General features: G+C 50.9%; 7 protein-coding genes across 8 annotated transcripts; 4 read left to right on the top strand and 3 right to left on the bottom strand.

Annotated features, from left to right (window-relative positions):
- Nucleotides 1–173: 173 nt before the first annotated feature.
- LOC128277748 (retinoid-inducible serine carboxypeptidase-like) lies at nt 174–2,394 on the top strand. The gene is made up of 3 exons (XM_053016255.1): nt 174–297; nt 974–1,768; nt 1,836–2,394. Exons 1-3 carry the CDS (start codon nt 237–239, stop codon nt 2,309–2,311), a joined length of 1,332 nt encoding a protein of 443 aa, XP_052872215.1. The 5' UTR covers nt 174–236; the 3' UTR covers nt 2,312–2,394.
- A 346-nt stretch (nt 2,395–2,740) lies between these two features.
- LOC128269062 (retinoid-inducible serine carboxypeptidase-like) lies at nt 2,741–5,007 on the top strand. The gene is made up of 4 exons (XM_053006409.1): nt 2,741–2,851; nt 2,921–3,153; nt 3,227–3,824; nt 4,386–5,007. The coding sequence occupies exons 1-4, from the start codon at nt 2,797–2,799 to the stop codon at nt 4,868–4,870; spliced, it is 1,371 nt and encodes a 456-aa protein (XP_052862369.1). The 5' UTR covers nt 2,741–2,796; the 3' UTR covers nt 4,871–5,007.
- LOC128269066 (uncharacterized) lies at nt 4,930–5,849 on the bottom strand. The gene has a single exon (XM_053006411.1). It carries the CDS (start codon nt 5,433–5,435, stop codon nt 5,010–5,012), a length of 426 nt encoding a protein of 141 aa, XP_052862371.1. The 5' UTR covers nt 5,436–5,849; the 3' UTR covers nt 4,930–5,009.
- A 344-nt stretch (nt 5,850–6,193) lies between these two features.
- On the top strand, nt 6,194–7,348 carry LOC128269063 (proteasome subunit beta type-4). Its single transcript, XM_053006410.1, has 3 exons — nt 6,194–6,440; nt 6,515–6,721; nt 6,788–7,348. The coding sequence occupies exons 1-3, from the start codon at nt 6,283–6,285 to the stop codon at nt 7,239–7,241; spliced, it is 819 nt and encodes a 272-aa protein (XP_052862370.1). The 5' UTR covers nt 6,194–6,282; the 3' UTR covers nt 7,242–7,348.
- A 989-nt stretch (nt 7,349–8,337) lies between these two features.
- LOC128267898 (far upstream element-binding protein 1) lies at nt 8,338–17,420 on the bottom strand. Its single transcript, XM_053004848.1, has 7 exons — nt 16,635–17,420; nt 13,839–14,966; nt 13,293–13,762; nt 13,147–13,226; nt 12,593–12,780; nt 11,390–12,105; nt 8,338–8,994 (listed from the first exon to the last, which is right to left on the bottom strand). Exons 1-6 carry the CDS (start codon nt 16,713–16,715, stop codon nt 11,788–11,790), a joined length of 2,265 nt encoding a protein of 754 aa, XP_052860808.1. The 5' UTR covers nt 16,716–17,420; the 3' UTR covers nt 8,338–8,994; nt 11,390–11,787.
- A 684-nt stretch (nt 17,421–18,104) lies between these two features.
- LOC128269287 (protein DEK) lies at nt 18,105–22,857 on the bottom strand. 2 transcript variants are annotated; one of them, XM_053006714.1, is made up of 9 exons: nt 22,757–22,857; nt 21,783–21,960; nt 20,938–21,726; nt 20,764–20,852; nt 20,538–20,693; nt 20,189–20,465; nt 19,924–20,114; nt 19,698–19,850; nt 18,105–19,627 (listed from the first exon to the last, which is right to left on the bottom strand). In XM_053006714.1, exons 1-9 carry the CDS (start codon nt 22,796–22,798, stop codon nt 19,613–19,615), a joined length of 1,890 nt encoding a protein of 629 aa, XP_052862674.1. In that variant the 5' UTR covers nt 22,799–22,857; the 3' UTR covers nt 18,105–19,612. The 2 variants fall into 2 exon arrangements, with proteins under 2 accessions (XP_052862674.1, XP_052862673.1); XM_053006713.1 differs by having other exon boundaries at nt 20,764–20,870.
- Nucleotides 22,858–23,578: 721 nt separating this feature from the next.
- LOC128267348 (flap endonuclease 1) lies at nt 23,579–25,252 on the top strand. The gene is made up of 2 exons (XM_053004161.1): nt 23,579–23,660; nt 23,738–25,252. The coding sequence occupies exons 1-2, from the start codon at nt 23,579–23,581 to the stop codon at nt 24,817–24,819; spliced, it is 1,164 nt and encodes a 387-aa protein (XP_052860121.1). The 3' UTR covers nt 24,820–25,252.
- The last annotated feature ends 179 nt before the right edge of the window (nt 25,253–25,431 follow it).

Below are 25,431 nucleotides of genomic sequence, written 5' to 3' on the forward strand. Positions count from 1 at the left end.
GGTGAGCAGAAGTGTTGCGCTGATAACCGCCATCAGCTTCGGCGCGCGCTACGAATTGAAGAATTGCCTTGCGCGATGCGATAGCCTCACAAGTGATACATTACAAGTAGCGGCGCGAGGTGGTATAAAAGAGGCGTTCCGATGGGGCCGTGCTCGTTAGTCTCCTGCTGACACACACTGGCGGGAGTTTCACTTTCGTTTTCCTGTGACACCCTCGACGTGCGTCATCCGTAGCAATGAAGTGGCACCTGAAGTTGGCGGCGCTGCTGGTGGCGTCCGTAGCGATCGTCGCGGCAGGTAAGTGCGCCAGCGGCAGGCCGTGTGCGTTGGTCCAATTAATTATCAACCACCATTTTTGGGCGTTTAAGCAATGGAAAGTGTTTGTGAAACCGGAACCGCTGGATGTTGGGAGTGTTTTCGATGAATCAGCAGCATCCGTGGCATCCGTGGCATCCGAGGTCAGTGGGGGGGAATCCCAAGAATCTCTGGAATATTGCTAGTGCCCCAAAATCGCTTCTTTCGGTTTCTTCACCCCGTCACGTGGTGGTCGCTCATCGTACGCCACACGTTTTACCAATCCCATCGGACAAATGGACTCATTCGCTGACAGATTATCGTTATCTCGAACCACTTGTGTATTTCCACAGTAGGTCTACAGTACTTTATAGCGGGGCTTGTATAGTCACGGGGCGTGTGGCCGCATATATCTGCCAATACACTGCTGCCCTCCAAATCGCCTCCAAACCTGTCAAACGGTAGCTTCTTTGCGTGCGATAAAGATAACCAACGGCTACGTTTCCGGCTGTCCCGCTATCGACGCCCCGGGCCAATAATAATAACTTTTCAATCAAAACACAAAGTCATTTTCAACAATAGAGATAGCGATTCGGTCCGGTGCAATGGCGTGGTTGCATAATTGGTGGATTGGCCATCGATCAAGCGACGACGACTGATGCTCCCCTTTTTCCCGCAGCTCCCCGTGTGGGTTTCGGGCCCGGCATGCAGGACTGGGGATTCGCCGAGGTGCGCCCGGGAGCGCACATGTTCTGGTGGCTGTACTACACGTCCGCCGACGTGCCGAGCCACGCCGATCGGCCGCTGGTGATCTGGCTGCAGGGAGGCCCCGGAGCGTCCTCGATGTACGGCAACTTTGAGGAGCTCGGCCCACTGACGCTCGAGCTGGAACCGCGGAACCACTCGTGGGTGCGCGACTATAATGTCCTGTTCATCGACAATCCGGTCGGGACGGGGTTCAGCTACGTGGAGGACCTGGCGCTGCTCACGAAAACGAACGGTCAGATCGCGGACGATCTGGTGGAGATGATGAAACAGTTCTACCAGCTGCAGCCCGAGTTCCGCTCGACGCCGCTCCACATCTACGCCGAAAGCTACGGGGGCAAGATGGCGCCCGAGTTTGCGTACGTTCTGCACAAGGCTATCGAGAACGGAGAGATCGACTGTAACCTGCAATCGGTCGGCATCGTGGCGCCGTGGGTTTCACCCATCGATTCGGTGCTGTCGTGGGCCGAGTTTCTGCTCAACATGGGCTTCGTCGATACGAAGGGATACCGGGCGATTCAGGCGGCAGCGATCGAGACCCAGCACGTGCTCAACCTGGGCCAGTGGGAGCAAGCGACCGACCTGTGGGGCTACACCGAGAACGTGATCCTGCGCGAGACGCACGGTATCGATTTCTACAACGTGCTGTTCAAACAGGACGCCGCCAGCACCCGGGCACAGCTGGAGCGGTTTTCACGCGACATGAGAAGTGCGCCTCAACAACGGATCCTCGATTCGATCAAACAACTAATGGCCTCCTCTTTCCGCTTCCGTAGGTGCAATCGCGTACCGAGCCACGCGCCTGGCGTCGGAAGACCGCGATCAGATGCTCGAGGATCTGATGCGGCTGGAGGTGGCCCCGGCCCTGGAGCTACCGGCCGAATCGGTGTACGGGGCGCAGGGTGGCCGAGTATTCAACGCGCTGAGCGGTGACTTTATGAAGCCAGCGATCGACGTGGTGGAGCTGCTGCTCAACAACACCAGCCTGGATGTGGTCATCATTACCGGGCAGCTTGATCTGATCGTTGCCACGCCCGGTAACGTGCAGTGGATCGAAAAGATTCAGTGGGACGGTCGGAACAGCTACCTGCAGGCCCCCCGCAATGCGGTCGGCCAGCACGGTGTGCTGGAGGGCTACGAGAAGAGCTACGGCAAGCTGGCCGTCTACTGGGCACTCCGGGCGGGCCACATGGTACCGGCCGACAACCCAATTCTGATGGACTTCATTCTCCAGAAGCACGTGCCGGTTTAAGAGGAGACAGAGAGGAGACAGGGTGCCAGAATTCTAAACCACGACCCAAAACGGCTATCGAAATCGAAAAAGAGAAATTTACTTTGTACCAAAATTTGACGCCTCTCTCGTGTGTGGGAAACGAAAGAAACACGTGATCGACGGCGGCCATAAGCACGTGGCAGAGAAGAATCGCGCGACGGTGGGCTCGCGTGTTCCGCGGTAGGTATTTAACCTTTGCATCGGAAGTGCATCGATATAATTAATCGATGCGGGGTGCTACTGAAACCGAAGCGTTGGAAAGATCAACAGCCATCGAGCAATTGACATCATCTCAACACCGGCGGCTGACTAGAACGAGACTGGCTGGCACCGGCGATGGGGATGGACTATTTTTCTAATATAAAAGGCCCACCTGTCACGAGCTACGCGGCAGAGTGATTCGGTTCGGTTTCCGGAGACCGCAGAGACCGATCGCCAAGTTTGTTTAAAAGGATAAGTAAATAATGGTGAAATGTTGTAGTGTTTTGTGTATTGCTCTGCTGCTGCTTTCTGCTGTTGGTTTGTATGGGCGAAAATAGGGACCCTCCTCGGAGCCGGAGTCAAAGCATCTTTCCCCTCACACGTTAGCCGCCCGCCATGGATTTGGTCCTGGCCGCCAGGATTGGGGCTACAGCGAAGTACGTCCCGGGGCGTTCATGTTCTGGTGGTTGCACTACGCCGGTGGTGGAGACCAAGGCTACACCGACAAACCGCTGCTCCTCTGGCTTCAGGGGGGACCGGGTGGTTCCTCGACCGGGTTCGGTAATTTCGAAGAGATTGGACCCCTCGATCGGTCGCTCAACCACCGACCGCACGCTTGGGTAAGGAAGCGGAAACCTCGGCCTGCGTGTCCGCATGCTCATCGCGCTGTTTTGCTCTTCGGTGGTAACTCAGGTGAACGACTATAATGTCCTGTTCGTCGATAGTCCCGTAGGAAGTGGGTTCAGCTACGTCGAGGACCGATCGCAGCTGGCGACCAACAGTACGACCGTGGTGCAGGATTTGATGCGGCTGTTGAAAGACTTCTACGCCCAATCGGTCACCTACGCCGACTGGGAACGGCACGTTCCGCTCTATATCGCCTCGCAGAGTTACGGTGGACGGATTGCGGTCGAGTTGGCCGATGCGCTGGTGCAAGCTGTACGCAGCGGTGATATGCACTGCCAGCTGCACGCACTGTTCCTAGGCAACGCATGGCTGTCGCCGATCGATAGCATTAGCGCGTGGCCCGACTATCTCCACTGGCTGGGATACGTTGGCGCTGAGGGTGCGGCCCGTATCGAGCAACGGGTGGCCGCGGTCAGGGAGCAGCAGCAGCAGCAGCAATTGGAGCCAGCCGAACAGGAGCAGCAGTCAGCGAAGGCGATAGACAGCTGGCACTCGCTGCAGCAGGCCATCATCCGCGAGACACACGGCATCAACTGCTACAACGTGCTGAAGCCGACCGGGCGCCAATCCCTGCCGGCAACGACGGACGACGGAAGTGACGAGTGTAAGTATTTTATTTCCATATTTTATCGATAGATTGATTGTTTGACTGGAGGCGAATTGGCAAAGCAAATGGTTCACGGATCAAGCCTATCGGACCACAGGGCCCCATGGTTCACGGCCTACTACAAGCCTGGGACTGGGAGGTGCACAGCTAAAGTGATGCTTTAAAATCTTCTTTTTCTAAATGCTAGAAATGGGGACCGATTAGAATTGAAAATATCTACATATTTTCAATAAAACATTTAATGATTAATTAATAATAATCAATTAATAGAAATATGTTTTCAAACACAGAAGATTCAAGCACCCCAGCAAGCATTGATGGAAATTTCCAAAAACTTCAATCGAATTGGCTTATTGGGGTTGTTTAATTTGCGAGTGTTGGCCAGCAAAAGGTCAGTTCTTCCAATGCAACCACACACACACACACACACGTCGGTGCGCCACCCCTTTTTTGGGCGCAAATTCCATTAGCCACGCAATCTCATCGTCAATGCATGATTGAATTATTAAAACCGGACGTTTCGATTTTCTGACACCGATTATTCTCTCGTTTGCTCAGTGCTGGAGTACGGAGAGACCGTCTGGTGGTGGAACGTGGAGGAATCGGCGTCAACGACCCGCCAGCGGCTAGAGCAGTTGATGCGAGGACCCGTGGCGCATGCTCTCGGTATCGCCGACAAACCACAGCCCTGGGGTGCCCAACGGAATGCGGTGTTTGAAGCCCTGGCCACAGATTTCTTGCGCCCAACGGCGACCGCCGTCCTCGGTCGGTTGCTGAACGAAACCCAGCTCGAGCTGGTGCTGTACAACGGGCATCTGGATTTGATTACGTGCCTTCCGGGGACGCTCCGCTGGATTCGACGGCTGCTGGGTGAACCACTGCTCCGAGAGCCGTTTCCGCGCGATTCTCAGGGCGACATCCAGGGCTACCGGAGTGTCTACGGCAACTCACGATTCACGCTCTACACGGTGCTCCGTGCCGGTCACATGGTGCCGGTGGACAATCCCACCGCCATGGCGTACATCCTTCGGGTGCACACATAGCTATTGGGTCACACGATGTTTGCAAACCGTTTTTAAATTTTATTTTAGAAGTTCATTACATTAGAAAAAACCCGCAACAGTTTTAGAAACCCCCCACGGCACAGAAAAGGAAACACTCGCGCCCTCTCTCTCTCGCTCTCTAGCCTAGCATTATCTTACGCAGCTGACCGCCAATCTGGTCGAGGGTGGCCTTATCGATCCGCTTTAGTGCAAGCGTGATGACAATCTCGGTAGAGTGCTGATCGATAAAGTTCATCAGATAGCGGATGGCCGCTTCTGCCTCGTCCGAGCTCGCCCCGAACGTGTGCTTGATGCTGTAGATCCGGGAACCGTGAGCGGCCGTCGACGCCGCATCACCGTTTGGCACCGCCGGCCGAGAGCTGCCGTCCTCCGGAAACTCGCTGTGCGCGTGGCTTCGGACCGTGTACACGTTGGCCATCTTCTGGTACTGGGTGATGATCAGGAACAGCTTGTCGGCGAACCGGTGGAACACGATGTCCGTCGGTTGCCCGCCGATGTCGATCGTTTCGATGCGATCGAACGCCTGCTCGCTGGCGCTGGTCATTTCGAGGCACTTCGGAGGTCGGCGCTGGACACAACTGGAGTCGTCCCGTGGTGGGGTGTGTGTATGCGGGACACAGGGCAGGCAACTAATGATGTTTGCCAAACACCAACCGCCGTGGCCGTGTCACACCGGAAGAAGGGTGAAAATAAAACAAAGGGGCGCCTAATCGATACCGCAGGAACTGGGGCCGCTTGTCAGCTGTTGGAAATTTGAAACCTTCTCCGGTTTCCCGCTTCCTTGCGTTGTCACTACACTTTTGTGAACCAACACTCACAACTCAGTGCCCCGGGGCAATCCTCGGGAGTTTATGTGTTCGTTTTTTTCATACAGCACTATTCGTCACACTTTGCCGAAGGACATCACGATGAACCGGCCGTTTTCCCCTCGTTCGGCGCTTATAATTATTATTCTTTTAGTTTATAATTCCCGGCGATGCAAAACAAAACGGATCATCGAATTTTGACGTTTCACGGTGCGCCTAAAAAAGTAGTACTAAAAAGTGCTTTACATAGTAACCTTGGTCACCTAAGCAATCATGCGTTTGGAGGTTATTGTAACAACTCCTATTGCAACATCAATGTTGAAACAAAGCAACCGTTGCATAGAAATTATAATTCGCTTATTCACACGCCGAGAAGAACAAATGTATTATTATTGTTAGGTGCCCATCCCCGCGTGTAGTCACCGCGTTTAGTACAAAACCCACCAACTGTCATTGCGGCTTGCCAAACTGTCAAATCAGAAATCCGTAAACTCATTCTGTGTTCACCGTTGTTTTTAATCACACAATTCTACCGTGCGAAATTTAAGGTATCTCTTTGCTCACGAATTCGTCATCCGTCGCACTATGTACCCGGCCGGAAACAATCTGCTGGCTGGACCGTTCTGGGCCAACGGTCCTGCTCCGGGTGCCTTCTACAACTTCCCCGGCAGCGCAGCCAATGGAAGGGCCATGAAAGCCCCTGAGAAGGAAACCCCCGGAGAGTTTGGCACACAGCGCCCGTAGTAAGTGTGAACGGTCTTGGTCCTCATTTTATTCGGCTTTCGCTTAACCTCCAACGCTTTTCTAATTGCCAAAGCATCCCGGCGAACACCGGATCGTCCGTGGTGGGCCTCATGTTCAAGGATGGTGTGGTGATTGCGGCTGACAAGCTAATTTCGTACGGTTCGCTGGCTCGCTACCACGATGTCGATCGAGTGCATCGCATCAACGACAAAACGATTCTCGGCATCGGTGGGGACTTTGCCGACTTCCAGTACATCAAGCGACACATCGACCAGAAAGTGTAAGTGTGTGCCGGAAGAAGCATCGGTCGAACCCGACCTCTCATTCTGTCGCTCTCGATTTGCAGAATCGACGATCAGTGTCTGGACGACAAGAACGAAATGAAGCCCCGTTCGTTCTACAACTGGCTGACGCGCGTCATGTACAACCGCCGGTCGAAATTTGAGCCCCTCTGGCTCGACCTGGTCATCGGCGGCATGCAGGACGGTGAACCATTCCTGGGCCACGTGAATCTGCGGGGCCGCTCGTACACGAGCAACGTTGTTGCGACTGGGTTCGGCACCCATCTGGCGTTGCCACTGCTTCGGGAGTACTCGGAAAATCCGACCGCGTTCCAAACCATGGACCAACTGCAGGCATCGGATCTGGTGAAGCGCGCCATGGAGGTGCTCTGGTACCGTGACTGCCGTAGCGATCCAAAGTACTCGCAGGCCATCTGTACCACCGGCGGTGTGCGTCTCGATGCCGACTGCTTCGTGGCACAGAACTGGGATCTGGCGCATACGATCAAGGGATTTTGAGGAGGAAGCTCGAACTCGATTCGATGCTTTGGTGCGAGTGTTTTGCTTGATGTACACGAAAAACTACTTTAAATAAATCGGAACTTTCCCGTCGGTATCGAAACATACTTAAAATGGAGCATTTTTCTTGAAACTAGCGCACCATTTCGGATGTTTATTCATATAGAGTCGTACACCAGAGGTTCGGGAAACCGTGCTTTATTTCTATCAATTCACTGTTTATTCACCACATAATTTCGTCACACTTTTTACGACACTTCCGATTCCACTAAGTCGCACAGCATCAACCGTAGGTGCATTAGGGTCGGAAACTTGTACGAAACCGGGTACACTTTTAGACGAAAACAAAACACCCAACAGTGGTTTGGCGTCACGAACAATTGTCTGATGAGGTCAACAGTTGATGGCGGTGAGGTGAACGAAATTAACGAAAATACTTACGAAAGGGGCATAACCTGAAAGTGAAACAATTCTTAACCCTTCATAACCCAATTTGGAAATGTATAGAAAGTTGTTGGCCAGTAGGAGGGACCGTACTCTCCATTACCAGGCGGGTTGCAGCAGGCTTTGCACCGGAACAACCAACGGATAACTGTGACCCCAGTAGAACAGCGCCATTGGCTTTCATGTCTAAACATAACAATAATAAGCGTAAACTAGTCAGGAAATAATCAAATGTAATTGAAACGCACACCCATATATTCTGTCTCCGTGGCAGGACTAGATCTATCACAGCAAGCAATGGAATAGAGCGTTTTAAACCATGTGTGTGGGGTGCCGCCTTGTGCATTAGAGATGTCGTAACAAGTAGGCCAAAACTGTGGACTAGTTTCAGCAGCGCTACATTAAAACTGTTAATTTATATTCAGTTTTAAAACATATTGTTCTCTTGATGATGAGACTGGCGCGGCCACGGTTTGCTCCACTCTCGGTAAAGTACTTTATAAAGGTGTAGAGGATTCGCAGGCAAATATTTACAGCAAATCTAAGAGTATGAAGCAACTGGGCAAATCTTCCCTTTCCCAGCTCGATTGTCCCCTTCCACTTCAGTCAGGGAGTCCCGGATACGTTTTATACTTCCTGCTGCTGCACTGTGTTTGGTCCGCAGGATCGGGAGCACTTTAACAAACAGGTCCTTCAGGGTCGCCCTTCAGCTTATATGAAAAGTAGTAACCAAAAGCCCACACATACCACAGGCCCTGGGGTCCGTCTGCCTGTACCGCTGGCGGAAGGTAGTCTTGGCTGCTCCTGCTGATGGCGTGCTAGGACGGGACGGACGGCGCACTGCACAACCTCCACGAGGATGGAGCGCAAGATGTGATAAAAGAAACGACGTGTCCTCCCACCGTACTACTTGTTCTTTTTTGCTTCTTGCTTCTGTTGCAGAGTTTTGTTGATTTATTTGTTTGAATGAGTTTGCTCTTTTTGCATTATCCAGTAAGTATATAATAATTGCTACTAAACGCTACTAAATGTGTTACCGTGTCGATGGACAGGTGGTAAACGCTTACAGAACTATTATTGAAATGGATGTTTGGGGGTGTGTCTGTGTGTGTATTGTGTGTGGTTTAATCATTATTTGCTTCAAACTGCGATCTATTCTCTGCTGGTTGTTGCGGGTCTCGGTTGTTGCTTTTGTGTTCTGCATTTTTTCACTGTTCCATGTGTCTCTGCTCTGCTTGTCTCATCCGCGCGTCTCACACAACACCGGTGCGTATATATTGGGGTAGGTAGTAGTGCTAGGTTATAAGAGCTGCAATAAAATGGTTTCGAGAAGAGAAAGAAAAAGGGAAATATTCATATTACGACGACCGAGAGTGTGTGTATGAAGGAAAGTGGTGTAAGAGCGGTAGTGAGTAAGATGAGACACCGGAGAAAACCCAAACGAAGACTGATTCGGCTCAAAAATAACATAACACAACGAAGTTACGAGTATGTTGTCTGCAGAAGAAGCCACAAACAGCTGGCAAAACAATGAAAGAATTGGGAGAAGGTAGTATATAATAGTTGGAGAAAGAAAAAATCGTATCGATTCTAAGATTAAGACTTATTACCAAAGAAAACAAAGTTCATGTAGACTGGTATAAACCACAAAAATATTGAAAAACCGACATATAAGCCACGAACAGAACAATGCGAAAATGGAAATACGAAACAATTTTCCTCACGCGGTTCCTCATTTTTGAACGGCCGCGGATGTCCCAACATCCCACGTACATATGTTGTTAAAAACGTACAGTTTTGATGTTGAAAATATAAATTAATAAATAAGATAACTATTAAATAAAGAACATAACACGTTGTTTCATTTGAATATACGGTTCATATAAGGAGAATATGCGGTTATTTTGAAAAGTGCTATCATCAAGTGAAGGATAAATATCGACAAGATATTGGCAGAAATCACAATCATCATTTCATCAAACCATCATCATCATCATCTATGATAAAGGGGATAAACATATGAATATGCATATAATTTTATCTACTAACAATGCACCAACAAAATTGCTTTCTCATGGCAGATGCGCACTTTTGACCTTTGCTCCTCTGTCCCCCCTTTTATAGTCCTAAAATATTGCAGAATTTGGCGCATAAAATGGCACAACTAGGAGATGAAGAAGAAATGTGGGAAGAATATTTGCTCGATTCATCAGAGTAAAATTGCAGCAGCATAAATTGACCATAAATATAGAAAATTTAAATAGCTATTTTCTACCGGTGCAATTAATATACTTCATATTTAATTGAGATAATCGTTAAACAGTCGCGGCACGCACACGCTGCTAAAGTGATAAAATTTTGCTAGTAACATGTACGATAATAGCATATACTTATTCATGTTTCATAATAAGGCATATAAAAATATGTTTATCAATGTAATAATATATGGTGTCAAAGGTAATTTATGTTTACATATATGAAAAACACATTCTATATTCAGGTTGCCGCCAGCCAGTAGTGAGCGCATATGGCAACCAGGTAAATGTTAGAAAGTAGAATAAATTTAAATTCATTGCACAATATAGTGGTTAAGTTGTGATACATATGTAAATATTATATAGTATCATTAATAAATCATTTAAATCATTCAAGGTCCTAACGATTATCATAGTATATATAGGCCATAGGAGAAATTATTAAAGATCAAATCATTGGACGGATTATTAATTATATTTTAATGGCATAAAATATATGTATGCATGTATATATATATATACTCATATCTATATATATCGATAATATACATTATATTGTATAATAGACGGTGAAAAAATGTTATTTGGTTTTGCAATTTAAATTCTCATATAGTGGTGTGTGTACGAATGCACGAATCTTCTATCCCTCAATTTACCGTTTCGACTACCTTACAGGCAAAATACAGGCAATGCTTGTGTAACACAACTCAACGGAACACCGAAGTGGGACTCTGTTCATCTCAATTCTGCAATGAGCAACATTAAAGCGTTAAACATACACCACACACGCCACAACAGTAAAAAATATGAAAACAATACATATAAGACCTACACACGGCTAAGATGACTGACCCCACAACAGCGCAGTACCAGAAGGCTGATGCTTCTAAATTTCAAGTATTCTCATCATCCTCTCACCGGATGCCCCAAAAATAACATTCAACCATAAGATCCTAATGATCAAACCCTTTGAGAAGTAGATAATTAGTGATTATTGAGCCATTCAAGTTCGTGGTGATGTACACACACAATCGACCGAAGAGTATCTGACTTATAGCACATTTTTGGAAAGGTTGTTTTTAATAAATATAAAAAAATAGATAAAATCGAAAGAAATATTTTAAATATAGTATATCAAACAACCGGCAAACGATCGGGGAAACTAAAAACGAATGTTTCAACATTTTTGCGGTGTGATTTGATGGCACGAAACAAACAATTCAATGGGAAGTAAAGTCAAATAAAACCAACAGGGCAGAGAGATCGCAATGAGAAATGAAAAGAAAAACAAATAGCACAGTAGCGAGGAGAGAAGAAAGGGGGAAAGGACAAAAACTAAGCCACGCACAACAACTCTCGACCAACCGCCGGACCGTGCGCGGTGGCGGCGGCAGCAATGCCGCCTCTCTCGTTCCTTACTGCGGGGACGACGCACGTTAATGCACTTACCTGCTGTACAAAACCAGGAGAAAACTGCTGCTGCTGCTGCCTCTGCTCCTACGCAGGTTGCAGAGCTTTTGGTGGTGGGTGATCGATCGATCGATTGTGGTGGACGGTGGACACGCGGCATGACAACGATGCACCGCCTCTTCCACACACATTCACTGTTTCTCTCATCTCTATCTCCTTCTTTTCCGTTATCCACGCTTAACTAACGAGAACTCTGTTTCGAGAACTCGCTTCGTGTCGTCGTAGGTCGTGGTCGCTAGGCTGTCGTCCTTGTGTGGGTGGGTGGGGGTGGAGTGTATGTAATTCTATGCGGGAGGAGTGTGTCTGTGCCTCGTGCGAAAGAGTGTGTCGTCGGGTTTCGCGCGCACAACAGTGGAAGAAAGGGATTCGATTCGTTCCTAGTTCTTATCCTGATTGGGAGCATTCGACTGGTTCTGGGAACCTCCCGGTCCGGGATAGCCGCCACCGTAAGGGTAGCCCGCAAAACCGGGCTGACCGCCGCCGCCACCTCCACCGCCTCCACCGCCACCACCGCCGCCATAGTACTGCTGGTACTGTTGACCACCGTAGCCACCACCGCCGGGTGGTCCCTGTTGTGGACCGCCGCCACCACCGCCGCCGCCGCCGCCACCATACGGGCCACCGGCCGCTCCTGGACCAGCTTGGTTCGCCGAACCGGCTGCCAAAGCTGCCGCCACGGCTTGCGCTTGCATTGCCTTTGGGTTCGAAGGACCGATCGACGGATGGATCGACGGATGGATGGAAGGAGGATGGTTCAAGGAGGTTAGGGGAAGCGATGGCATCGGTACAGGCATCAGCAGCAAACGGCAAGCACGCACGCACGTAATGTTGGTGGATGTTGTTGTACGCAAAAGGAAGTGTGTGGTCACCAGAAATAAAAAGGAAAAAAGGGAAAACCAAAATTAACTAACGAACAACGAAACAAGCGGAACTCAAGAGAGGCATGAGTAGAATGACGATCCCCCGCTCGATGGCTTCCCAGTCTCCCAGCTCGCTACCCTAGTGAATGGCCCCAACGGGGTGTTGTGTTGGGCAATTCGCAAGGGTAGCTCTCTTGGGACGGATAGTGATGCCACAGAGAGTAGCGGGACTCACCACTCGCGTCCGGCGATCGGACGAACGATCGAGTCGCGAACGGAAGGTATGATATAGGTAGACTCCGTGAGCAGAGTAATTGTTTACCTTGGTGGACGCTATCTGCTTTTCGATAGCTTCGGCTTCCTCAATTTTACCGATCCGTCGGTAGTACTCGGCCCATTCCGCACTGTAGTCCGCCTGCTGGCCTTGCTGCTGCTGTTGCTGCTGTTGCTGCTGCTGGGCTCCGGCTCCTCCCGCTGCCATCACTGTTTGACCTTGCACATTTTGATTAGCTAATAATGCGATTTTTTCCATTTCGAAGCGTACATTTACCAAAAAAAAAAGGAAGTGTGGAACCGGACGATGCAGAGGATCGGGTGATCAGGATGATCAGGTGATAGGATACAAATGACAATACAATAACGATACAAAAAAACAACAACATAACCGTGAAGGCAACCAAATAATGTGAGAAAAGACAATAGTTGATTAGAGAAAAGAGCATAAATTTCTCTAGTTTTCGCCCTTTAACACTCGTTATTCAAATAGCGATCAGTCATTTAGGATCGTTACAATAATGGACTCTAGTTTCACCTGATGAACGAGGGAGATAGGGAAGGATGGAATACTACTACGAGACAGTTCGGTTCAGACATTACCTGGTAGCGCTCCTTGTGCAGCTTGGCGCACTTTAACCTGATGTTCAATCATCTCAGCCTCCCGGGGCATTCCCATGTGCCTGGATGACAAACAAGGGAAGTGTGAACGGAACGGTAACTAAATGAAAGGGCCACTTCCTGCTTACTTGTAATACTCGATCCATTGCTGCGAGTAGTCCGGTTGGGGCTGCTGCTGCTGGGCCTGCTGCTGCTGCTGTTGGGCCGCCGCAACGGCCGCCGCGTTGCTTGCGTTCGCCTGCGCGGACTGCTGCTGATCCCAGCCCTGCGACTGATAGCCGCCCCATCCGCCCTGCTGTTGCTGGTAAGCATTATGGCCACCGCCACCGCCACCACCGCCGCCGCCGCCTCCCCCAGAACCATTGTTCTGGTACTGATTGGCCGGCACCGACGTCGACCCAACGTACACCATGTTGATCTCCATGTTGATCTTGTCCTGGATCAGGCGCTTCGCCTCGTCCACCTGGTGCTGCTCGCCCTTGCAGATGAACGTTTTCTCCGTCGTCTGGTTCTGCGACGCCTTCCGGTCCATCTCCGTGTGCGCCCCGGACTGCTGGTTGATCTGCTTGATCGTATCACCGCCACGTCCGATGATGATCTGAAGAGAAGCCGTTACAACAAATGCCGTTACAACGAATTCGCGACGGATAGTGACCGGTGGCCCCAATACTTACGCCACACTTTGAGACTGGTACGGCAAAAGTGTACTCCAATCGTGTCACCTGCGGACCACTGTAGTTGTTGTAGTTGTTATCCTGCTGATTGGGGTTTCCACCACCACCGCCGAGACCACCGCGGCCGTGGCCACCGCCACCACCTCCGTCACCACCGCGGCCGCCACCACCACCACCGCCGCCGCCTCCGCCACCACCACCGCCTCCACCCTGCTCGCGGCGTAGCACACTGTCGATCAGTTCCTCGATCATGCGCTTGCCATCCTCGACCTGGGCCTTCGAGCCGAGCACGATGCAGCGCCGATCGCCCGGCCCATCGCCGCGACCCTGGATGAACTGCAGCTTGCAGCCCGACTCGCCCTGGATCTTTTTGATCATCTCGCCCCCCTTCCCGATCACGACCCCGACGGCCGCCTTGGGCACGAACACTTCCGCCTGTTCGGCCCCGTTCATGTTCTGGCGCTGCTGGTAGGAGTCCTTCTCCTGGATCAGCTCGTACACGAGCTGCTTCGCGTGTTCCACCTTCTGTGGGTCGCCGGAAATGCGCAGCGGTTTCTCCATCTCCTGGCCCGGCCCATCCTGGATGATCACCATCTTGGCGCCCGTCTTCTCCTGCAGCTGCTTGATCGTCTCGCCGCCCTTGCCAATGATAAGGCCCACCTTCGAGCCCGGAATCATCATCTCCTGGAACGAGCCGAACGCGCCCCCACCCCCAGCGCCGCCACCGCCACCACCTCCGCCGCCACGGCCACCGCCGCCACCGCCACCACCCTGGCCCTGGTGATTGCCGTTGTCCATCGGACCGTGGTTTACCATCTTGCTGATCAGTTCGCGCACCCGCTGGCTCGGGTCCTGTGCTCCAACGCCGGGAGCGTTCGACGAGTTAAGGTTGCTGTGGTTGTTGTTGCTGTTCTGCGACAAACGTGCGGCGACGGCTGCAGCTTGAGCAGCGGCTTGCATCGCAGCCTGACTCATGCCAGTCGGCGAGCTTGCATTATTGTAATCAGACTGTCCGCCGAACTTTTTCAATTCTGGGCCCGAGTCGTGGTCGTCGTGCGGTCTCTTCACTGGTTGGTGTGGCTGCTGCTGCTGCTGCTGGGGACCACCCGGGTGTATCTTAGCGGCAATCTAGAGCGGCAGAGGCAGAGGGCGGAACAGAAAAGCAGCTGAGTGAATTTGTATCGAATAATAAATCGCACCTCGCACCCTGCCGTACCGGACACTTTTAATATAAACGGCAAATTAGCACCAAAAGTGAAACTGGCACAAAACTGGCCTTCCCGCCACGGACCGTGTGTGCGCGTGTGGACCCGCCGCGGAACGCGTGCTCACCCTTTTGCCGTGGTGCGCTAATTGAAACGAAAATCGAAAACCTGCTAAAGGGCTACTATGTTCGAACACAACTATGGTGATATGGGGGGATATATATATTAACCATCGATCAACCAACAGCCTGCCGCCGCATGCTCTCCCCGGAAAGACATGGCATGCTGCGACGCGGCGCTGTGATACACCCGAATCAAAAACGCCCTGTTTTCAGACATGTTAACTAACATAACCTCTGCCGCGGACTGCGGAGGGCTCCATCTTGTGGCTTCTGTGCCTGGCTGCTGCCGCTTATAACAGGCCGGCTACGGTGGACGACAAAGAGGTGCAAAGAAACGGGTTTTCCTCGATTCCTGGTTTGATTTCGCGAACCACAAAACGTGCTTTTCCGTACCCTTTCTCATAATATTACACACACTGGTCCACTCGGTGACGGGCTGATCGGCCACTTTTGGATCGCGCGCGCGCTTGGAAACAATATGATGACGACCCGAAAAGTAGTGTGATGGGGGGAAGAAAAAAACCGTCACACAGGAGTGCAAAAACCCCGGAAAAAAGAAAACAACGTTCCCGGGTCCGTCGTGCAATGCGTACTGTGTGTGCGCCTGCCTGTGCACACCGCCAAGGACTGCGTGTGCCGCTGGAAACAACGCGATCTGTGTGTGTGTGTATGTGCGCACGATTGCTTCTGCTGTGGGCAGGTGTGCGTGTGTAATTTTTTGGCAAACAGTGCCAACACTCTGCCCGGCGGCGCACACCAGCGCATGCACAGTGCAATGATGAGAACGCTTTTTATCGATTTTCCCCGCAACAGAACGCACACCAGAGGCGCTAGCGCGCGCGTCTAGCCCGTCCGGTCTCATGGGGCGGCAGGCACACGTTGCAGCCACTGTGCGAACACAAACACACCCAAACGATGACGCACAGTCGCAAAGCAATGCGAGATCCCCGCTAGCGGCGGCGGCCACCTATTTCAGCCGTCGCCGCCGCCGCCGAAGCGGCCTAAAGTTAGGGCAGCCATTTTCCCCGGTAGCGCAGAAGGAGAGAAAAAACGCACCGGACAACGCGCGGCGTTCTCGGGAAGCATCACTTTCTTCGTTTTGCAGCCTCGAGGCCTACCTTGACCCTTTAAAATGATGAGCGCTAAAAAGCCTGTGCCTCGATTGGTGGCAGAATTTTTGCACAGCAAACCACCAGCAGCTCTTTCACACCTGCGACGCGGTGTGTGCGCATCGTTGTTTGCCAGCCCAGTTTTCAGCACACAGCAGAGATAGGCGTAGCACCACCGCCCGCCCACGGAGGGCTCTGCCATTGAAAGCGTATTACTTTTGCAACACTTGCTTCGCACTAATAAAGCGGAGAACCACAATGCACAGCACAATGGGTGGAACACAGAGAGGACAGAATCCGGACGGCCCTGCTTGCTGGCCGTGGGAAAGGGTTTTTGTTAGGCTTTGCGATGCTACTCACTTGTTTGGCTCTCTGCAAAGCGGCTGCAAATGCTGACGATTGACTAAAATTTTGCGAGTTCTGGTTGGAATAATCACTCATTATTAAAAAAAATGAACCGATAAAGTAAAAACGCGTTCCCGCTGACGGAAATCAACACCCGAGTGTTGGAGGATCGCTCCGTCGCTGGCCAGACTACTACCAACGGACAACGGACTTGGCGAGCGAGCGAGATCTGTGCGCGTTCTCGCCACCGTGTAGCTCCGTCTCGCGCCTGCAACTCGCGTGGCTTCTCCTCAATGCCGTTGTATGCTGCTGCTTTCCCGTACGCCTGCCCAGCGAACACCTCACGCACGCACGGAAGACGGGATGAGAAACGCGGCGCTGTGTGTTTGGGGGGGATAGGAATCGCTGGATTCGTGCGTATCACACCCTCGCCTCGTCGATTTCACGATTTGCCGGATTTTCCCCGGATAGAAACTAATTATTTCCGCTTAACCGCGCACACACACTTCACAGCCTACTGCCGGGGGAACCGCTCTCTTTTTTCTCTTTCGCCGCGACGATTTCGCTCTCGCTTTTTCGCTCGCTTTTCGATGACGAATATTTGTAGGGCGGCGCGCGCTGTTGCTCGTCCTCTGCCCCGAGCGAGCGAGCGAGGGGGGTGTTGCGGGGTGGTGTTGCCGCGCACACTTGTAACTCTCTCTTTCTCCCTCTCGCTTTTTGGTTTTCACCCAGCTCCTCACGCTTCCACACTCTATTGCTCCGGTTTGTCCTGCCGCCCGGGAAAAGATAGAATTTCCTGCCGATGGGGGATGGTGGGAGGGAATCCTGAATTCACATCACGAATCTGCGGGTGACGCTGTGGCCGGAAGTGCCCACGGACAGGCTACTGGTGAATGGCGGTGTGCGCAGCCGAAAACGGTAAAACACCACACGGATCATCGAAGCAACCGCTGGCCGCGCGGATGTAAGGTTGTCGGCAAATTATAAAACTAATAAAGAAAAAGGATCTACGATGCTATGGGGCACGGGTGGAACGGGTTTTCCGCACATCACTCGCAAAAATCCATTCACTGAACCGTCCACACCGAAAGAAAAATGGAGAATTGAGCAGAAAAGGGTTAATATTTTTGAACTCCCTCTGACTTTTACTGTATTTCTCTTCGCTCTCTCTGTATTTCTCTATTCTCTCTCGTTTCTCTGCGCACTCTCTGGTTTTTCGACGTTTTCGCACTCTCTGGTTTTCGTTTCCGAAAAGGGAAAGAGATAGCTGACGCTAGAGCGAAATAGGGCGAATTTCGAACCCGCTCTCTGTATTTGAATTCACAGGCGAATCAACTGTGGCACTGGCAAATAAAACCGTTACATGGAATCGAAAGCATTCTTTAGACAAAATGTAAGCCGATTTCGTTCATTTATTAATGGATACCCCGTGCACATTGATTTCATTTACCGAGAACATCTAGAAGTTTTATTAGAACATCCTGCTCCAACCATGTTCGCCTTTCCGGCACAAATTCTGGTCATACTCATTTAACAAGCCGCAAAGGTCCCGTGTTTGTTCCAACGTACTCTGATTAGTTTTGTTAACACCTCGCACACAACTCTTCCAAGCCGTTCATATACGATCCTCTGTTGAATATAAAAAACTATTCTCTTTCCTCGGCCGGGTGTACAGTACACTAAGTGCTTCCACTGCACGACGGCAGCTGTGCTCTCTGCCGCCGTCGTACTACTAATCCGTTTTCTTCCTAGAGGCCGAAAGTGGTGTAATGTGTTTTGGGTTTTGTCTGATGCTGTGGAGGTGGCGGTGGCGGCTGTGCGAACTTGTGCAGTTCCAAAACGGGGCTCATTCAGCGGTGAAACCACGCGTGCACAGTTTACTTTCCAGAGGCGAGAAACGAGAAGACCGTTGAACTAAGGTATTGTATTTTTTTGATCCATCCGTAGCACATTCCGTTCATTTGTTGTACGTTCACGTTACTTCTTATCATTACTACATTTATTACATTTATATATCTCGCCCATCTGATCGGGCCGGAAACTCACGGCTTACTGTCCTCTGTCGCTGCTGCTATTCATCAAACTAAACAGCGAAAGTGCTTGTGATGGGTTACAAAAGGCAAAACAATTCGATTCTTGAAAATTTGATCTCCTGCTCCCGATCTCGCGCGCTATTTCTGTATGTGAGTTCTAGAACTGTATCCAAAACCATTCATCCATTATCTATCAGAAATAAAAATGAACAAAAAACAACCCTTTTGATTTCCTTCGACCAATTCTGGAAACATTCGCTCGCTGTGCTCCGCAATGTGCACACCACCGAGTGTGCTGTGTCCCTATTTAAAGCGCAAATGCACGTTACGTTCTCCTCCCATCTGTTCTCCTTGTTTTCATTTGCTCTGCTACATTCTAGGTACCGTACCATGCATGCGTGTTTTGTACCTCCGCCATAGAGAAGCAACACTCTAGGGCCAAAGTTCCATTTCACTATATCAATTTAAATCAAATAACTCTCGCCCCGTAACCGTCCCTTCGAGCCGGGATGATTTGACGCTTTGACGCAAACACGTAATTTTATTTCCCTTCATATGTGCATCTTTGAAACCACACGCTTATGCTACCTGTCCTTCCTGTGTCCACCGTCTGAGCAAATTACCGAAAAAGAGTGCCCAGCGTGTGTGTGCTTTCGTTATCCCACGTTAACGCGTCTCATCTTTATCAGAAAAAATATTTTGTTGCGCTGTAAAGTGGTCTTCTTGGGGGTTCACCTAACGCATTTGTTCATGAATCCGACGTTCCTTTTCTGCTTGATATTCTATATACGCTGTTCGCCTTTTGTGGTTGATTGATGCCTTTTTGTGTGTGTATCGTTTAGCATATATTCATCATGATCAGATAACGGGTAGTTGAAAAAGAAAAAAAAGTTCAATGAAACATTCGCCGTTCGATCGGCTGGATGATCGAAGTTCTTCCTTGCGCGCCTCCGTTCATTTTTACGTAGATATTAGCTGAAAAAAGAAAGCAAACCAAAATGCCGTTAGTTACATGAAGCTGGTCGTGGTCTTGGTCCACACGTACAGATTTAACTGTTGCCTTGATGAAATCCTTTTTATGCGACAGATCGTGGTCCGGATATTTAGCGTACACCTTCTTGCACACCGTTTTCATCGTGATCTCCTCCAGGTTCGCTTCGTCCAGGATCTCCTTGAGGAAATCTTTGATATCTTCTTCCTATGGTGGACGACAAAGAGGAGCATAAGTATAAGAGGAGCCTATAAGGCTAACCCCGCTCAGGGCGACTTACACTTGGTGGTGGTGCCTTCTCGGGTTCCTTCTCCTGTTTGGCCTTCTTGACTAAAGGTTTCTCGTCTTCCGACTCGTCCAACTCTGGTGCGTCATCGGCCTCATCGTCCTCTTCGTCGTCTTCCTCGCCGGTTGAGCTACCGCCTCGTTTCGGTTTCTTTGCACTGGCCGCCCGCTTCGGTCGTCCTCGGCCTGCAGTCAAATAGTGTGAAATCATTAACCATCGTTTCCGACCGGCTCGTTCTGTTCCGCCGCCTAGCACTCACCAGCCTTGGCTGGGGTTGATGGTGTAGAATTTTTTGCTCTACTGTTCGCCACGCGGCTCGGGGCAGCTCCCCGGCCGGTGGTGGCCACTGATTTTCGCTTCGGCTTTTCGCTGTCCTCACTATCGGCTTCCTCTTCTTCCTCTTCCTCCGACTCTTCTTCGCTTTCCGTTTCCGCCTTCCGCTTGCGTCCTCTGGCCCGCAGCGAAATACGACCAACGGGGGCACTTGGGCGTCCGCGACCTCGAGCCGGTGCTGGCTTCTTCTTTTTGCGGTCATCCTGAGAAACCCCGAAGAAACCCCATTCCGTATCAACTGTCAACAAATAAACATGCACCAACGACGTAATTACCTCGCTGAAATCGTCCTCACTGGCGCTCTCTTCCGATTCTTCATCGCTGTTGTAGCGCTTTCGGACATTCCGCGCCGAAGTCCGGCTGCCTCGGGCCGGTGCTCGGGACGATCTTCGCTTGCCGGCGTCGGAGTCGGACCCAGCGGAAGGATTGTACTGGAAACATTAATCCATTCGGCGCTCATTCGCAAACAAACCATGGTGAACTGTTGTGATAAACACTTACGTCGGAACCGCTGTCAGAACCGTGGCGAGCACGACGTCCTCGGCCCACCTTCACTGCCGGCTCTTCTTCTTCCTCCGAGCTGGAGTAATCTACGTATAGGGAATCATCTAAAATGAAATAAATTGCAGCGGACAATCGGAAAGCGAACGGCACAATGATCGCCGGAGCACGCACCTTGGTAACCTCGGCCCGCCGTTGATCGCTTCGGGCGGCCACTGGACGACTTGGACGATGCCGTGTCACCCCTGCCACGGCCTCCGCTGGCCGGGGCACGCTTCGCCGGGGTTTTCTTCTTCTTTGGTGCCTCCTCTTCGCTCACCTCCTCGTCCTCTGATTCGGCGGCATCCGCTTCTTCGTCTTCCTCCTCTTCCTCGCCGGCCTCATCGTCCTCCGGGAGCTCTTCGTCCCCGTCCGGCTTCAGCAGGAAGCTACAAATCCGTTCGGCCAGCTCCTCCTTACCGCCCTTCTTCTCCAGTGCCAGTATCTCGGCCGTGAAAGCGAGCTTCTTGGCGTCCAGCTTCTCGGTGGCTGCCAGCCGCTTGCGGTACTTTTCCGAACCGGCCCCGAACTCGAAACCATCAAACTTGCGCAGATTCTTCTTCAACACCGTCGGCTTGCCAGGCGCATCGTAGAGGATCGTGTGCAGGGTCTGCAGCACCTCGACCTTCGCCTTCGTGATATTCGCATCGATCAGCGCGATCGCGCCGAGACTTTTGCCGGCCTCACCGGCATCGTCCTCCTTTTCGTCGTCATCATTCTCCACATCGTCCTCCCCCTCCTCGTCCTCGGGGGCCCGTTTCTTGGCCCCGTTCCGGCTCTTCGCTTTCACGTCCACCGTGGCCTTTGGTTTGTCTGCGTTGCCATTATCCCGGCCGCCGTCGGCGTTTGCCTCTGCGCCAGCAGCATCGTTCGCACCCTTCCGCTTGCCATCTGTCGTCCCGACTGCATCGGATTTAGACTCCCCTACGAAGCACCATCGTTAAACCACTTGTCCATCCGCAAGCCGCAATCATTCTTACCATCTTTTTCATCCGCCTTCGGGGCCACTTTCTTGGATTCACTTTCGTCACTGTCAACCGCGGACTTCTTATCAGCGGTTCCGCTATCGGCTTTACTGTTGGCACCGTCCGATGACGAGTTAGCCGCAGCACCTGCGGCCGGCGTTACATTGTTCTTTTCGTTGTCACGTTCTTCAGCCTTCCAAGGGGGGAGATTTCGATTCCGCCGTGCAAAACGCGTTCAGTTGAGAAACCAGAAAACGAGAGAGAAAACATAATTAACTTACAAAACTATTATCACATTCACAAACAATCACCCGATGGGAACTACCCCCCCAAATCTGCTGGTTTTGCCACGGAGCGCGGAATCCACGTAAATGTCATTCGATTACTTAATCGCGCACGGTTGGTATGCCACGATTGCTCGCGGCTGGAATCGATGATGGACAATACAAACGCAATCCAGGAGAAAACGTGCCACACACTCCGTTTGACCGCACACTAGTTTCCTTCGAGTCGTTCCGCGCGCCACGGACGACCCGTGTTCGGTGCTTCACCATTTGGCGGCACCCTCCGTGGGTTGCTTGGTTTCGGCGCAATTTGTTGAAATCACCATAAAAACGTCGCCTTCAACTCTTCAATCGGGTTCCACAGCACACTTTTCGTTGCGAAAGTTTAGAAACATCGTCACCATCTTCGGCCGAAGGAAAAAGGGGGCATGAAATCTTGCGGGACGCGCATCCCGCGAACGATGGCAATAAAGTAGGGAAGCGAAAAAAACCATACGCGCGACGACAGCAGCAACATATCTCGGCCCCTCTAGGGTTTTGCTGTGTGCTGCGATGCGCTTTCTCTCGTCGAGGGTGACGCTCGCCGCACGCTGTGTGCGATTAGGGAAAATGTGCGACAACGAACGTTTCCCCGAAAGCGACACCGTGGCACCCGCGGATCGGACGCACCACCATCGGAGCGGTTCCGCACGCGATAATACGTACCATTTTGGATAGTTTCTTCTCCTCATCGGCGTTCGCCGACATGTTTGACCGAAGTGTGTATCAAAACTTGAAGAATTCAAAACTGTATTGCCTGATGCGAGATAAACATCTACCGCGGCACTGGGTTTGGTGTTTGGTTGGCTGTTTGCCGTTTTTCGTGGCCCAAAAGGGTTCGCGGTGGCCCCTCCGATTGGGCCACTAAGCTTGAGAAAGCTCTCTGCACACTGAATGCGTAACCTAGGGAGCGGAGCGTAACTTAGCGAGCAATGCGTAGAAAACCATAATATATAATAACCAGCTTATTTTTAACTTTTTTTTGTGAACTAGGCTCCGTTGCCCATTGTCAAATTTATACTAAATAAATAAATAAATAAATAAATAAGGTCCTAAGAGGTTACGCATTCAGTGTGCAGAGACTTGAAGGAGAAAGGAACCAACCGGACCTGTCAGCCCGGCAGTACCTCGTGTTTGTTGGGCTGTCATATTGGGCAATTTGCACCGTTAATACCGGCGATTGAGGGCTGCGAAATAGCAAACGCGTAAAGCAATTGATTTAATAAATTTATTGTGCTCCCTCTGTGGCAATCCTTTGCTTTATGTGCTGAATAAATTCTTCAATCCGCGAAATTACGCGCTTCTGTTGGGCTAGAAGCGCGTTTTTTTCGTTTGGGCCACTAGCTTGCTGCGATTGTCAAAAAAGGCGCACAAATTGTTTAATCTCAGTTTGAGGACGCGCGCACACAGAGAACAAGAGCCGGCTCTTCGTTTTATTGTTTTATTTATTCTCGTTGATTGTGCGACTTTTTGCCGCGGGGAATCATCATGGGAATAAAAGGACTCTCCCAGCTGATTGCCGATGTGGCTCCGTTTGCGGTCAAAGAGGGGGAACTAAAAACGTTTTTCGGTGCGATAATCGATAGGAGGGATGAAAAACGGGAAACTATATGTTTCATCTCGAAATATTATGCACACATTTTGCAGGTAGAAAGGTGGCGATCGACGCCTCGATGTGCCTGTACCAGTTCCTGATTGCGGTGCGCGCAGAGGGTGCCCAGTTAACGTCGGTGGACGGTGAGACGACCTCGCATCTGATGGGCACCTTCTATCGCACGATCCGGCTGCTCGAGAACGGCATCAAACCGGTGTACGTGTTCGACGGTAAACCACCGGAACTGAAATCCGGCGAACTGAACAAGCGAGCCGAGAGGCGCGAAGAAGCACAGAAAGCCCTGGACAAAGCAACGGAAGCCGGGGACGCTGAAGATATCGAAAAGTTTAACCGGCGACTGGTGAAGGTTACCAAACAGCACGCAAACGAAGCGAAGGAACTGCTGCGCTTGATGGGTGTCCCGTACGTGGAAGCACCGTGTGAAGCGGAAGCCCAGTGTGCGGCTCTGGTGAAGGCGGGGAAAGTGTACGCCACAGCGACCGAGGATATGGATGCCCTCACGTTTGGTTCAACCATCCTGTTGCGCCACTTAACGTTCAGCGAGGCCCGCAAAATGCCGGTCCAGGAGTTTTACTACGAAAAGGTTTTGAAGGGGTTCGAGTTGTCGCAGGATGAGTTCATCGATATGTGCATCCTGCTTGGGTGCGACTATTGCGACACGATTCGCGGGATCGGGCCGAAAAAGGCGACCGAGCTGATCAACAAATATCGGTCGATCGATAAAATTCTCGAGCACCTGGATCGCACCAAGTACGTGGTGCCAGACGGTTGGAACTATGAGCAAGCGAGGCGGCTGTTCAAGGAGCCTGACGTCGCGGAAGCCGCCAATATTGAGCTGAAGTGGAGCGAACCGGATGAGGAGGGCCTGGTGAAGTTCCTGTGCGGTGATCGACAGTTCAACGAGGATCGCATACGGGCGGGCGCTAAAAAGATACTGAAAACCAAAACCAGTGCCACCCAAGGACGGCTGGATTCGTTCTTCAAAGTGCTACCATCAACCGGGGCCGGCACACCGGCGAAGCGGAAGCAGGAAGACAAGAAACCGCTCGTTGGATCGGCTTCGAAGAAGGCAAAAACCGGTGGCGGCGGTACTAGGGGGCGCAAACCTAAATAGGGACGCGATTGTTCGGAGAGCGAAAGGCGACGGGCTAATAAAAAGTAACTAGGGCTGGTAAAAGTAAGTCATTGCAGAAAACTCTCGGAGTATCTTTTCTTCACGGGGAACTCCACAATACGGGGTAATATCTCCAACGATGGCCTCCGCTAGATCGTGTTTAGCTAGACACTACCAGTTTAGTAGCCTCCAAAAGATTGCAAGACAATTATCAATAAAACATATTACACATTTCAATCACCCGAGGACGATCGGAACCGTGACAGTCTTCTAGGAAAAAGGACATCATAGCCATTCGGTACATGTGACTCGAAACGGTCTCACAATATTGAACTTTCGACAGGACCCATCCTGTTCGTTTCAAATGCTATGAAAGAAAAGCAAATCTTTCAGCCTCATAGTTATGTATTTGTTTGGACAGCTTACCTTAAGATTGCCTATACCTGGTATATTACTTTGTTACTTTATATATATTACTTTGTTATGTTAAATGAATCATTTCTAGTAATATATATTCTTACCTTATCAAAATTTAACAAATTGTTTTTTTTATGTACTTCCATTTATACAATAGTGAAAATGAACTATCTATTTCTATTTCCCTGCCTCCTG

The sequence above is a fragment of the Anopheles cruzii genome, chromosome 2 (genome assembly GCF_943734635.1).
Source record: "Anopheles cruzii chromosome 2, idAnoCruzAS_RS32_06, whole genome shotgun sequence".
Taxonomy (NCBI): domain Eukaryota; kingdom Metazoa; phylum Arthropoda; class Insecta; order Diptera; family Culicidae; genus Anopheles; species Anopheles cruzii.

Bases quoted from the DNA above. Each gene is read 5' to 3' on its own strand.
- LOC128269066 (XM_053006411.1), bottom strand. From the start codon at position 5,435: ATGACCAGCGCCAGCGAGCAGGCGTTCGATCGCATCGAAACGATCGAC.
- LOC128277748 (XM_053016255.1), top strand. From the start codon at position 237: ATGAAGTGGCACCTGAAGTTGGCGGCGCTGCTGGTGGCGTCCGTAGCG. The intron at 298-973 runs GTAAGTGCGCCA...TTTTTCCCGCAG, and splicing joins CGTAGCGATCGTCGCGGCAG to CTCCCCGTGTGGGTTTCGGG. The intron at 1,769-1,835 runs GTGCGCCTCAAC...CCGCTTCCGTAG, and splicing joins GTTTTCACGCGACATGAGAA to GTGCAATCGCGTACCGAGCC.
- LOC128269287 (XM_053006713.1), bottom strand. From the start codon at position 22,798: ATGTCGGCGAACGCCGATGAGGAGAAGAAACTATCCAAAATG. The intron at 21,727-21,782 runs GTAAGAATGATT...GGTGCTTCGTAG, and splicing joins GAAGGCGGATGAAAAAGATG to GGGAGTCTAAATCCGATGCA. The intron at 20,871-20,937 runs GTGCGTGCTCCG...ATTTCATTTTAG, and splicing joins GGCGGGCCGAGGTTACCAAG to ATGATTCCCTATACGTAGAT.
- LOC128267348 (XM_053004161.1), top strand. From the start codon at position 23,579: ATGGGAATAAAAGGACTCTCCCAGCTGATTGCCGATGTGGCTCCGTTT. The intron at 23,661-23,737 runs GTGCGATAATCG...CACATTTTGCAG, and splicing joins GGAACTAAAAACGTTTTTCG to GTAGAAAGGTGGCGATCGAC.
- LOC128267898 (XM_053004848.1), bottom strand. From the start codon at position 16,715: ATGAGTGATTATTCCAACCAGAACTCGCAAAATTTTAGTCAATCGTCA. The intron at 14,967-16,634 runs GTGAGTAGCATC...CTGCCGCTCTAG, and splicing joins CTTTGCAGAGAGCCAAACAA to ATTGCCGCTAAGATACACCC. The intron at 13,227-13,292 runs GTAAGCAGGAAG...TTTGTCATCCAG, and splicing joins CAATGGATCGAGTATTACAA to GCACATGGGAATGCCCCGGG.
- LOC128269062 (XM_053006409.1), top strand. From the start codon at position 2,797: ATGGTGAAATGTTGTAGTGTTTTGTGTATTGCTCTGCTGCTGCTTTCT. The intron at 3,154-3,226 runs GTAAGGAAGCGG...GTGGTAACTCAG, and splicing joins ACCACCGACCGCACGCTTGG to GTGAACGACTATAATGTCCT. The intron at 3,825-4,385 runs GTAAGTATTTTA...TCGTTTGCTCAG, and splicing joins GGACGACGGAAGTGACGAGT to TGCTGGAGTACGGAGAGACC.
- LOC128269063 (XM_053006410.1), top strand. From the start codon at position 6,283: ATGTACCCGGCCGGAAACAATCTGCTGGCTGGACCGTTCTGGGCCAAC. The intron at 6,441-6,514 runs GTAAGTGTGAAC...TAATTGCCAAAG, and splicing joins TTTGGCACACAGCGCCCGTA to CATCCCGGCGAACACCGGAT. The intron at 6,722-6,787 runs GTAAGTGTGTGC...CTCGATTTGCAG, and splicing joins CGACACATCGACCAGAAAGT to AATCGACGATCAGTGTCTGG.